Source organism: Aphis gossypii, chromosome 1 (assembly GCF_020184175.1).
Source record: "Aphis gossypii isolate Hap1 chromosome 1, ASM2018417v2, whole genome shotgun sequence".
Lineage (NCBI taxonomy): Eukaryota > Metazoa > Arthropoda > Insecta > Hemiptera > Aphididae > Aphis > Aphis gossypii.
In genome coordinates this window covers 2,877,599-2,891,218 of record NC_065530.1, presented here as the reverse complement: position 1 = coordinate 2,891,218, position 13,620 = coordinate 2,877,599, and the positions used below count along the sequence as shown (strand labels likewise).

Below are 13,620 nucleotides of genomic sequence, written 5' to 3'. Positions count from 1 at the left end.
GGGCTGGTAAGAATGATAGGGTATTGGTATTGTACTATGTATTATGTATAATATCCTTGATCCTACTTTATACTTAAGTAGTAAGTACGTACTAAAGTCTAAAAGTTCTAAACTAAAGCGTTATACTCATTAGTCATTATATAATATATATTAATTAATATAGTTAAAATAATTATGCCATAACTTTAAAGTTTTTTTATTTCTTATTGTTTTCTGTATGCACCAGAACTTATAGATTCATATCAAAATTAGTACAAAATAAATATTTAAATGTTTTTATTATTTTATTCTTATCTTTAAATTGTATAAATAAAAATATTAATTATGTTTGACAATAAGATGTTAAATGCTTTTCCTCAAATATCCCACACAAATTTAATCAATATACTGAAAGATATGCCTGGACCCAAAGACTTAGTTGTAGAACATAGACTTTTCAAACCTCTTGAAATGTTTATTGATATGAAAAGCTTAAGGTATGATTTTCTTGAAATTATAAATAATGATGATTCATAAAATATATTTTTATTAAAGGCTTTACGGGGTAGAAAAAGTGTATAAACTGCAAGAATCAGTCAACCCTATTACCAATCGACAGTGTGTCTTTTTAGTGTCATCGAATTTACCAGCAACAAAAATTATTTGTGATCTCATTAATTCATGTTTAAGTATGAAAAGCTTAGCTGAAGATATTATTAAAATTATTCTTGTTCCTAGGTCATTGATTACTATAGAAAAACAATTTGAAGAAGAAGGTGTCTATGGGTACATTCAAATATTTGAATTTCAATGGGATTTCATCCATTTAGGAGACTCATTACTTTCATTAGAAATGATAGATTTCTACAAAAATGTGTTTGTCGAAGAAAATCAATCGTTGTTAATACCTGTTGCTAAAGCTCTATGGACAGCTTTTATGGTTTTTGGGTTTCCTAAGACCGTATGTGTAAATGGAAAATCATCTACTGCTGTTTATAAATTATTGAATAGATTTTTCACGGAAAGAGGAAAACCTAACATTAATAATCAATCATGTTTTTGTATTTTAGATAGAGATTTTGATTATGCGAGTGTTCTATTAACTCCTTGTACTTATGCCGGTCTTTTAGATCAAGTAGTAGGTATACAAAATGGAATAGTGGAAATAAAAAAAAATGATGGAACTACATCTATAAAAAATTTATGTAATCCTGATGAAACTTACGAATATGTCAAATACAAGCAGTTTGGTGATGTATTGAATTACTGGAAATCAAAATCCAAGGAATTGCAAGATAAATTGGAAAAAAGCAAAAAATTACAATTAGATGAAATGAAACAGTATGTTACTCAAGAGTTACAAAGTGTCTTGATGTCAAAGAAAAACCTTACTTTCCATATAGATGCATCTGAAGTTGTATCAAAAGTAATAGGTGATAAATTTATTGATTATATTACACTTGAAAAAAATATGTTAGAAAACAGAAGTCGCAAAGAAAATTTAAACTGTATAGAAGATTTGTTAGCCTTTGGAAAAGGTAGTGCCAATAATATACTTCAGCTCATTTGTTTATTTTCACAATCCCAAGATGGATTCACAACAATAGAATTAAATAATATTAAAACAAAATTTTTACACCAATATGGATTCAAATATTTTGAGACATTCCATGTTTTAGAGAAAATGAATTTAATAGTAAAACAAGATAATAACTCGGTTTTAAATAGTAATTTAAATAAAATTATATCTATAAATAAAACCAAACAAATAATGCAAAACATGATGCAGAAATTAAGGCTAGTAGATGATAGTGAGCATTGCATGAGTGCTGCATTTGGTGGATCATATGTTCCCGCTATTGGTAAAATAATCGAGATTATGTGTAAAGAAGAAATGCCGGAGGAAGAAATTGTTAAATTATTATCGAACTATTCATTCCAAGTTAATGATTTTAAGACAGGTATAAAAACAATATATGTTATGGTAATCGGAGGTATAACATACGCTGAACAAGCAGCACTTCATTTTTTAGAAAAGTCAATGAATATAAAAATTATTATATTCAGCACTAATATAATTAATGGAAATATTTTAATAAACTCTTGTTTGTAGGTATCAATGTATATTAAATTCAATTATATCAATGTTAAAAGATTAATTAAAAAATACTAAATAATGTATTAATAATGTAATAAAGAATTTTATTTTAAATACTATTATTAAAAACTTGTAGACTATTAATATTAATGTGTTTTGTAATGGTTAATATAAGTATAACTTTATTGTGAATAATAAATCATTATTTATGTTAAGTTTTTGTTTGATTTATTTTGAGATGTTTCAATATTAAAATAAATAATAAATTATTACTACCTACTTATTTATTGTGGAGAAGATAATTTAGTATAGCATAACTTATTATCTTATTACTTGTTACATGCTAATTATTATGTTATTATATTAATTACTAAGCATAGTTCAGTATATTTTGTGAAAATAGAGACTGACTGACTGAATCACTCATTAAGTCATAATGAATTACTAACAATTTATTCTCATATAAAACTGAATACACTCATAAATTAATCTATTCATAAAAACTAAAAACATATAGAGACAAAAATTAAAATTATATCCTTGTTTTAAAAAATTAAGCCTTGGTAGTTATTAATTATTATACTCGTGTAATACTTATCAGACGTCTCAATATAATTATTAATACAACTTTTACAATTTAGCTATAGCCTATAAGTAAACCCAATTAACAAAAATGCATTATTAAATTAAAATCATTAAAATTATAGTAGTACCTATACTTAGAACTTATTGGTATTGACATTTTAAAATTATATTGAAACTGTATTAAACATTTTATTGAATAAGCAAATTTTCAAATTTTCTCTATACATATATAATATAAAGAATCACTGTAAAAAAATAACAAAGCTTAATTTATTATTAATCTTTAGTTGACATAAAGTACCATATAAATGGATCGTCTAAAATTGGTATAAAAATTAAAAATGAGTTTAATATTAACTATCAAAGGTGTTGAATGTTGATACCGTTTTAGGGAATTCGCTGCTAGTGCCTGCCGGCATATTGCCTGGCGCACGTGCGGTCAACTTGTCCAACTTTACCGGCCACCTGTCATTGATTCCCGGCGATGAACTCAAGCAGAATTTTTCGTCACCACTGTTGACCGTCAACGAATTAATGTTCCTGTTCGTTGCCAATGCCGGCAATGCCAAAGGCGACAATCGCGTACTGGTGTCCAAAGTGGCCATCAATGCTCTCGATATCCATAGTCCATACCTACAGCAGAGACCGTTCCACCTGGACTCCCAGGCCAGACACCGTTGTCAACAGCGTTCGCCTTGGTTGCGTGAACACGGACATGGCCAGTCAAAAAGCTCCGATACATCTGTCTGACTGTCTCTGTTGCCGGAAAGCCACCAAAACGTCAAAGGCCATTAAGGACTGGTGTACATATTATTAAGACACGTTTAACATTACGTCTATGTGGCGTATAGGTGTTACCTACTTGCCATTTTATATTCACTGATCGTTTTTCAAATAGATTAAGTAGCTATTTTAACTATACTCGTTTACTATAGTCATATACACACATTCTGTACACTTATATATTATATTTTTTACGAAAATCATACTTATTATTTATTCTATTTGGTCTTGTTCACACTGTGTCACTTTTGTACTGTTTTAAGTTCTCACAATAAAATATTTTTTTAATTACAACTACCGAGCACTACTTCTTCCAAAACCCGTTGTTGAAACTTTAAAAATATTGGTTGTTCCAGTCTTCTAAGAACTAATTTTTAAAATATTTAACACTTGTAATATCAGTTATAAGTATATTATAACTTAACTATTTTTTTATAGCTAATCTTGCACGGCGTTGTCCATGACCGATTACCTAGACGATTAGTAGATTACACACTCGTGGCATGTTTACCTTCCTTAAACGCAGTTAAACGTAAACTACATATTTTTAAGGTAAAAGATATTTTATTTGTATCGCAGAGTATGTATGTGAAATTTTAAATATTTTTTTTATTATTATAATTACTACCTTCGCATTGTAGGTATTGTTGTTTTTAATTGTATCTCTATTCTAAAACAACTTTGTTCATTAAGTATAAAAATGATTGTGCGGTTTTTAGTTAACAACAACATTTTTTAGTTTATAATCTTGGTAACTGTTAATTCGATTGTTACCCAATTTTACACAGATATTCCTTATTGACACTCGAGTCTTGAATATTGTTTATTTATATAAGTATTAAGTAGGTACCTATTCAATATTTTATTGTACATTTATTAGTAGATAGATACTATTATATATTATATGTTTATAATTTTATATTTAAAGTCTTAAAGAAATTAGAAATTGATTATCTGTAGATACTCAGTACCTACTCATTGTGTCTGTGTAATTTTTAATATGGCGTTATTTTTTTTTGATTTTAGGATTAAAATAATTTTATAATTTGTTAAATAAATAAATAAAAATTGTATATTTTTAAATTTTTATTAATAAAGACATTTTAATGCTGACTACTGAACAAAAATTTACAATATTTTGCTAGTCCTAGGTGCTAGGTATCTAAGTTATGTTCTCAGTATAATTATAAATTATAATGATTGATAATTGATAATATGCTTTACGGCAATAATTGACACATTGTATCAAAAAATAAAAATGTTCTGTGGACAGTATTTTATAGCAGTTATAATAATTGTACAAATGATGATATCATAATAATATAAAAGTTATAAAACAGGGGCTGCTAAACGATTGTTTACAATCGACTAGTCAATCGTAGACGATATTTTAAAATTCGATCATGTTAGAATTTATTTTTAGGCCGTGCGCATGAAAATTAATCGTGATGATAGCTAAAAACTTTTTATGAAAGTAGATCTTCAAAGATGAAATATATTTTTAGTAGATCGGTGCCAAAACAAATTTGGCCTCCCCCAATATAAAAGGTAATTATTTTCGTCTGTGTTCCATCGAAAATAGTAACAAAATTATTTACTTTAGTATTATAAATATTATTATACCAATGAATCTCAAACTTCAATAATTAACAGTGGCGTAGCCAGCAGGCAGTCCTGGTAGGCCCGGGCCTACCCACTTTTCTTCAAAAATGAATGTTTTATATCATGTTTTTTATTTAATTAAAATATTCATTGATAATCCTAATTCCATCAAAATATCGGGCCTACCCACGAAAAATTGTCTAGCTACGCCACTGTATATTAATATAATATTATGCAACGGCTTAAAGAATACTACGTATAATTAGTTAATAATATAGTTCAAATCATGATGCAGAGAAGAGAAGGTGATAACACTTCATGAAAAAAGTACCTCGTGGTTCAAATTATTATAAGGGCATAACTATGATCCACGGACCACGATATAGGTTCAAACACCTCTTATTGTTTCTACCACGCTTTTTGCCCATGACCTCGACGTGACGACGTTATAATCATACTATCGGCCACCGAAATTAATATAATCATTTATATTTTTATCTTAAAATAAAAACCGGTACTGGTGTTAAGGAAAATAACAGTACAACCGAGGAGTGATATCGCGAATAAATTCTTCTTTTTTTTTTTTAATGTAATAAAGGTTTTCAAGGTAAAGGTACTGGCTATGATTAAATTCTCGCCTGTAGAATTACGTAATAACAATATAATATCAATAAAATTACAATTGGTTTTTTTTGTAAAACGACCAACGTAATTAAATTGAACACCAGTTACCAGTAAATTGTATATTATATGATATTCAATCGCATTATTGTGCATAGTCGCATAGGCACCTAAAATTAAGTCGTACCAATAAATCATACTGCTATAACTCGTAATGAAGACGTGGACAGATATCAAGTCTCCAATAGTCCGATACTATTCCGATAATAGAAACTTGTAAAGTTTATAAAATACCCACTGGCAACTAGCCACTGATTTATTTTAATCAAATTATACTATACTAAATCAATCATAATGATAGTATTATATTAGGTAGTAAAATTGACTTAAATAATCGGTAAAGTATTATTTGATATATACCTAGCCACCTATAAGGTCTTTTCTTTTAAAATGTAAATAAAAATATTTCTCATATAATTATATCGCTTATAATGTTCATGGTTATTAATAGATGGTTTCTTTGTTTACGTTACCCGAACTATATACTTATACTAAGCTCCTAAATACATATTCTATAACAATTAATATTTAATTTACAAGTTGTAATATACAAAAAAAAACGGGTGTATAATTTATTATATTGCAGCTTGTTATAGGTTTTTGATATTCAAAACTATCTATTTAAAGAAATAATAAAGGTAATTGTATGTCGTAGGTAATTGAAAATTACTAGAGGAAAGTATGAAGTATCTCAATAAATTCAAATTGGTGGTTTATAACAATGGGTTCTTGTATTCAAGATAATCTACGTATGTTATTTCTAGGACCTATATAGGCTATACGCCTATAGCCTTATAGGCTATACATCTATGATCTATAGGTCAATATCTAATAAAGATATTATGTATAGACCATAGCTAAATTAACAATCAAGCATCAATACATTATGGTCTTTATGGTCTTTTTATGGTTAAGAGATTAAATGAAATCCACCAATGATTAATGAATGAAATTAATTATTATATTATTTATGTTTTTAAGAGAGTTCTCTTTCTAGCATTAGTAGTATTTTTCTGGGCCTTAGGGACTAGAGCCACCAATAGTAAGGGGTTATAAGGAACAAGGGTCTGTAAAGAGAGTCCCTAGCTACTCATAGTCCATTCCATCCTTGGGTATATTTAAAACAGATACAAATAGGTAATATATATATTCATTATTATTATGATTCTAAGTTAAAAAATAGTTTAGGTCGTTTAGGAACATAATGACTGAGCTACAGTGCTACACAGACTACTAATATGGTACCTTCGACCTAATTGGTAATAGTGTATCGTAATATTGTATAACTGTATTAATGTAATACCTGGGTGATACACTAATATGAGATACGTACCTAACTATAAATAGTAACTGCATAAATCTCTATTAGTTATTACCTATACCTAATTTCTACTTACTATAGTAATAGTTCATAGTATTAACTATTTTGGTTTAAGTACCAATCCACCCACAATTTTAGCCTTTAGGTGGTTCAAAATGTAATTAGTATGCGAGTACATATTACATATTCGGTATCATTGGTTCGAATCATGATTAATATTAATAATATAGTTATTAACTTATTAAAATACTTCATTATCTATTTGTGAATTGTGACTTAAAATCGATTTTGAGCATGGTCTATATAAAACCTTAAAGTACAAGTATACGATTAAACATTAAGTTAACAAATAAATGTTTAGTACAAATAACTTTGAGAAATTAACAGTGCACCGAATACTGAATTCGTTTAAGAGTAGTCTGAGTAGATATGTTATTTTTTGTTTAATCATTCTAAGGATAGGTATATTGGAATTTGGTATTAATATTCATAGTTCTTAGAAACAGTTTTGTTCCTTCTATAAAGTATGAAACTGAGATTGACCATGATGATTCTTGTAAAAAAAAGTAGTGATAATCACTGACAAAATAATGACGATATGTATATGTTGATGTAAAGATGTATTTTAACAAATACAAAGAACTAAGTAACTAAGTAAGTGGTAAGTAGTAAGTTTAGTACTAGGTAGTAGGTAGAAAGTACCAACCGCGTAGTTCAAATTGGCAACTGCGCAGTACGCATGTGAAATATTCAAATACATATATATAAAAAAAAAAATAAAAGAACATTCAATATAATATACGTATATAATGGTCAAGACCACGTTGGAAGTTTTAGTTGGCAACATCATTGATTGTGGTACCACTGTAATATTGCGCACGCGCATTACTAGTTAGTTTAAAGAACTACGTCATCGATCGGCCAATATACTTGTGTAGGGTCGACGATCGAAACTCGTTCTTTCTTTCGTTAACAGGCGTCGACGTAACACTATATCTGTCGTCGAAACGAATTTTAGTTAATTCCTAACCTTCAATCTGAACGATAATCCGACGTCTTCACACTTAGCACATTGTCTATTATATTGTAAGTATCGAACGTGTCGTTTTCTATACGTTCGCTTTAATTAAATTAATATACGATTATATTTAATTTAGTCTAATTTATAATGTTTGCTCAAGGATTGAGAGTTGTGAGGTCCGCCATATTGAATCCGCTACACATCAAATCTTTATCGAATCGTCAACAGTTACTTACCGAAAAAATAACCATAATGTGAGTACTGTACCATTTATTAACGTGCCTGCGTAGCTTATTATTTTAATAGAGCAGGAAATTAGTGAGATATAATTTTTTACGCCTCTCGCTGCGCGCGCGTCTAATGTACATAAGGTTGTTGAACAATGTGGAAACAATGTGGTTACATTTTTAGATGGTTTTTCCAAGTAATATAAGTTGATTTTTGGAATTACCATATATATTAACTCAGAGTTTGCTGTATTCTACGTGATTACGTCTCTCTTTAGACAAGAACGACCAGCCAATAACGTGGCCTTGAAAAAATTCAGAATGTCTTATTTGTTAGGTTAACCTAAATTATTATGAAACTAATGAACATAGACTCAGTTTAGTAGCGTTAAATTCCTTTATCCTTTTTCGAATTTATTCATTTGTCGTTTTTGACGGGTGGTAATAAATTGGAGCAATATTGCAGTATTTCACGCTTTCTCGAGTTGTTACATTGAACATGTTATTGTGCTGCCCTCTGGTGCTAAGACTTGCGTTATAAGTAAATTTACTCGTAACAAAATCAATACTGTATGTAGGTTCTTATTTACACTTGTGTAAATTTTTTTTTATTTGTAATTTTTAAATTAGGAATTCAATTCAACACTTACATTAACTGACTTACATATTCTTAATTTATCTCTAATACATCATATTTAAGCTATATCGTGCTTTTATTTTTTATAGTTCAAAAACAAATAGGTACTTTTATGAATACTTGTTTACCTTTTTTTTTTTTAAATATTATATATCTACATTGTTTTTACTGTTTATAATTCTATTGTATTCCTTTACTTAGGGCCACAGCTCATTCTGTTTTTACTAGCTGCTATCTTATTTCTTCTGAAAAAAAATTGGTAATATTTTATGTATAGGTGCATTTTCTTATTAGGTTATTCAAAAGTGAAATGTTGAGTAATTAGTTATTATCCTATTACCATATTATTTTACCTAAATTTATGATTACATTTTAGTTAATTTATAAATTTAAGTTTACTATAATCTAGATTTCTAAACATTTGTATCCTTAAACATACAACTATATAGGTAAAGTAATATTAATTATCACTTAAGTATGAAATAATTAAAATTTAGTTTTTGATGTTATTATTTTAAACTTTCCATAATTTAATTTGCTTAAGTAATATTAATAATTGATATATATTTTAATAAAGCCTCTCATTTATCAATTAATAATGTTTTCTTAAAATTTGATTTAGGTCTTATGCAAGAAATGGTACAGGTGGAGGAAGAAGTAATGGTTCTTATGGAGGCCAAAGATCATATGGTGGTGGTGGCGGCGGTCGTGGTGGAATGGGTGGAGCCAAGAAAAACCCTGGAGCCAATTTACAAGCTCCCAACTGGGACCGTGTCCAACTAAGACCATTTAAGAAAGAGTTTTATGTTCCTCATCCTACTATTGAAAGAAGGTAAAACCATGATATAATTTAAAATGTTATAGTTATAATTTCACAAATTTTTATTTTTATAGATCTTATGAAGAAGTTGACAAATACAGAACTGGAAAGGATATTACTGTAATGAGCTCAGACAGGAGCCCTGTTCCTTATCCTATTCAACATTTTAAAGAAGCAAATTTTCCCGACTACGTCATGACAGTTATTCGGTAAGTTTAACATAAGTAATTTGTTATGTTTTGTTTCTACTAAATGTACATAAGGTTTATTGATAAAGCTTCCATTGATTAATAATATTTTTATGATTTTAGAAATGAAGGTTTCACTGAACCTACTCCTATTCAAGCACAAGGTTGGCCAATTGCAATGAGTGGTAAAGATATGGTTGGAGTAGCCCAAACTGGTTCTGGAAAAACTCTAGGTGTAAGTATTTTTTCTATTTTAGAGTATATTATTAAAAGTTAAATATATATGATGTCTTTTAACATTTAAAATTTAAATATGTTTAGTATACATTGCCTGCTGTAGTACACATTAATAATCAAGAGCCATTGAAAAAAGGTGATGGCCCAATTGCTTTAGTTTTGGCTCCAACTAGAGAGTTAGCCCAGCAAATTCAAAAAGTTGCTGGATTATTCAATCAATCCACATATTTACGGTCAACATGTATTTATGGTGGTGCTCCTAAATCACATCAGGTATAAATTACACTTCAAATGAGGTAATAAATTGATAACATTTAAATGATCAATTTATTTATACTTATTATTTCTCTAATCAGTTGTTCTGTTTTTGTTCTTTGCAGGCCGCCATTTGAAATTCGGTTTTGCAGAAACGGTTTTTTTATTACATAATGAAATAATAACGTAACCTTAATAACGCACAGTGTTTTTGGACCATGACTAATAATAATTATTTAAGTCGTGTTCATGCATTTGGAGGCGCTGCAAACCGAATTTAAACAATTAATATATTAATTGGCGGCCATATATTTTTCGGTTCAACGTGTAACCGATACATTTTCTTCCTAAGAACTCTCATCCTAAATTTATTTCCTTAGACACCGGAAACTAAAATCGTCAGCATGTTACTTCTCGCAGCACTGAAAAAACAGTAAGTTAAAGCTCATCAGTTTTGAACGAAGAGTTTTCAGTGCCCAGCGATGAATGCATTATGAAACTGTTAGATCCTTACAGAATCAACAATTAAATTTGTAATATTGTTTATTGCCTATACTAAATTGTTAATTAAATTCATAGGCTAGAGATTTAATGAATGGTGTTGAGATTGTTATTGCTACACCAGGTCGTCTATTAGATTTCTTAGAATCTCGTGCAACCAATTTGCAACGTTGTACCTATTTAGTATTGGATGAAGCTGACCGTATGCTTGACATGGGTTTTGAACCTCAAATTAGAAAAATCATTCAACAAATTCGTGTAAGTTATTAATAAGCTTAGTGTTCCGTTTCCCAATATATTTCCAACATATTTATTTTTTGTAGCCTGACCGACAAGTTTTGATGTGGTCAGCCACATGGCCTAAAGAAGTCCAAAAGTTAGCCAATGATTTCTTGAGTGATTACATTCAATTAAATGTTGGTTCTTTAACATTATCTGCCAATCACAATATTTTACAAAATGTGGATGTGTGCCAAGAACACGAAAAAGAAGACAAATTAATGGATTTATTGCAAGACATTGCCAATATGGAAGAAAACAAAACAATTATTTTTGCAGAAACCAAGCGCAAGGTTGATACAATCACACGCAAAATAACTAATATGGGGTAAGTCGACAATTCATTTCTGTGCTATTCAAATTTAATTAAATAATAAGGCTAAATAATATGATGATAATTTTTATAAAAAACATACACTGTGTTGTTTAATTTGTCCTCTAAGAAGATCTGAATTTTAGCCTTTTTTTTTGATTATTTTTTTAAGAAATATATTTGTATACATTATCTGTATTCTATAATATGATGATCCAATTCTTAAAACATACTCTGTGTCGTTTTATTTGTCCTCTAAGAAGATCTGAGCTTTAAGTTATACCTACCATTTAGCTATACTCTCTGTTTACATTATTATTAAGATAGGCATGATGATTCTATTCTTTAAACATACTCTTGTGTTGTTTTATTTGTCCTCTAAGAAGATCTGATTACATAGGAAATATTAAAATACAAATGAATTGTAAATATTTGCTTAATTGCGATGGTATTGGATTCAAATTTAAGTTCCATTTATCAAAGTATCTTGTTATATTGCTTGTGTCTTACAATATTTTTAGCTTTATTTTTATAGTCAAAAATTGTTTCCTTATTTTAATATAATTTGAAATTTTAGGGCAAGAGCTGTTGGAATTCATGGAGATAAATCACAATCTGAGCGGGATCATGTATTGAAACGTAAGTTCTAATAGAATTATTTAATGAATTTCCATTAATGTTGCATTACTTTTTTAGAATTCAGGAATGGAAGAGCTAACATTTTGGTTGCTACTGATGTTGCTGCCAGAGGTTTAGGTAATTATTTAACTTCTATATTAGTGTATTTATGTATGTCATACTAAGTAAAGATATAATTTATTTTCAGATGTCGATGATGTCAAATTTGTTATCAATTTTGATTACCCCAACAACTCAGAAGATTATATTCATAGAATAGGTAGAACTGGACGATCATCTCAAAAAGGTACCTCATATGCATTCTTCACCCATTCTAATAGTAAGCAAGCCAAAGACCTTGTGGCTGTTCTTACTGAAGCCAACCAACGTATTGATCCCAAATTAGCTGCCATGGCTGCACGTTCATTCCGTAAGTTTACATATTCTCTTCTTATATTTTGATATATTGAACATAATTTTATATTTTTTTAGCGAGTGGTGGTAACAAATGGTACGGCGGCGGTGGTGGTGGAAACAGATCATGGGGAGGTGGAAGACCAGCCCACAGAAAATTTTAAGTGTTTAAACAGTATTCAGTGTGTATTTAAATGATCAATTTGTCAACTGACTTCTGGTTGGATATGATTCTATTTGATTTGTGTTGTAAAGTATGATTGTTCATTCCTCCTTATTCCATCCGTACAATTTCAAGAATTGTATTTTAGAGATTTGACGTTGGAATTAACTAATATTAAATGAGTTTTCTATTCATTTCTTTTTTTATTATTTAAATCCTTAGCTAAGAATCTTAAGTTTTTTGGTGTTTCTAGTTTAAGACATAAAATATAGTATTTCAAATTTAAGTAAATTCATAACTTCTAGGGAATAAATACTTTATTCTTAATAAGGTTTCTTACTTTTATATATTACAATTTCCATAGCATAGTAATCTTAATGGTTTCTTTGTGAAATTAACAATTGTAATTTAAGTGTTAGCTTAGTAGTTTTCAACAATATTTTTAAATTAAATTTAAATTTAATTATTGATATTACATTGTAAGTGGAATTTTTAACAGTAAATAATATTATATATGTTATATAACTACTAGTTCTTAACATAAATTATAATATTTTTAACAGTTCTATAATTACATTTATTAAACTCATATCCTTAAATTAATAACTTGCTGTAAGATTAGTAAATCAATTTTTGTTCATTTATGGTGAATATATTTTAATAAAATATATTTATTATAATTATTTGTGCAAAATTGTTTTATTCTACTAAGAGTTTTATCATCAATGTTGATCTTCTTAATTGATAATATGTTATTATTTGACTTGGGTAATTGGTTTTGCATTACAATTTTTACTTATTTTTATTTATAGTGTATATTAGGAATTAATATGCTAATCTAAGTAACTTCAAAACTAGTTATGAAATGTGATTCCTCCTGCTTATTTTATTAAAATAT

The 13,620-nt window shown here is 28.4% G+C and overlaps 2 protein-coding genes and 1 non-coding gene across 4 annotated transcripts; all 3 read left to right on the top strand.

Annotated features, from left to right (window-relative positions):
• The first annotated feature begins 26 nt into the window (after positions 1–26).
• LOC114123231 (vacuolar protein sorting-associated protein 33B) lies at positions 27–2,634 on the top strand. Its single transcript, XM_027986132.2, has 2 exons — positions 27–476; positions 535–2,634. Exons 1-2 carry the CDS (start codon positions 325–327, stop codon positions 2,090–2,092), a joined length of 1,710 nt encoding a protein of 569 aa, XP_027841933.1. The 5' UTR covers positions 27–324; the 3' UTR covers positions 2,093–2,634.
• Positions 2,635–7,967: 5,333 nt separating this feature from the next.
• LOC114123232 (ATP-dependent RNA helicase p62-like) lies at positions 7,968–12,916 on the top strand. 2 transcript variants are annotated; one of them, XM_027986134.2, is made up of 12 exons: positions 7,968–8,135; positions 8,231–8,324; positions 9,557–9,766; positions 9,829–9,963; positions 10,066–10,177; positions 10,264–10,452; positions 11,014–11,193; positions 11,259–11,542; positions 12,105–12,166; positions 12,224–12,283; positions 12,354–12,575; positions 12,638–12,916. In XM_027986134.2, coding segments are annotated over exons 2-12 (1,542 nt in total). In that variant the 5' UTR covers positions 7,968–8,135; positions 8,231–8,322; the 3' UTR covers positions 12,724–12,916. The 2 variants fall into 2 exon arrangements, with proteins under 2 accessions (XP_027841935.1, XP_027841934.1); XM_027986133.2 differs by having other exon boundaries at positions 7,987–8,135; positions 8,207–8,324.
• Positions 11,603–11,670, top strand: LOC114123241 (small nucleolar RNA SNORD61). The gene has a single exon (XR_003592336.1). It is a non-coding gene; the product is annotated as a small nucleolar RNA SNORD61 (small nucleolar RNA).
• Positions 12,917–13,620: the final 704 nt, after the last annotated feature.

What these genes read in the sequence shown, in the direction of transcription:
- LOC114123231 (XM_027986132.2), top strand. Translation starts at nt 325, where the DNA reads ATGTTTGACAATAAGATGTTAAATGCTTTTCCTCAAATATCCCACACA. An exon ending in ATTGATATGAAAAGCTTAAG is followed by an intron (nt 477 to 534) that starts GTATGATTTTCT and finishes TTTTTATTAAAG; the next exon opens with GCTTTACGGGGTAGAAAAAG.
- LOC114123232 (XM_027986133.2), top strand. Translation starts at nt 8,218, where the DNA reads ATGTTTGCTCAAGGATTGAGAGTTGTGAGGTCCGCCATATTGAATCCG. An exon ending in GCGGGATCATGTATTGAAAC is followed by an intron (nt 12,167 to 12,223) that starts GTAAGTTCTAAT and finishes TTACTTTTTTAG; the next exon opens with AATTCAGGAATGGAAGAGCT. An exon ending in TGTTGCTGCCAGAGGTTTAG is followed by an intron (nt 12,284 to 12,353) that starts GTAATTATTTAA and finishes ATTTATTTTCAG; the next exon opens with ATGTCGATGATGTCAAATTT.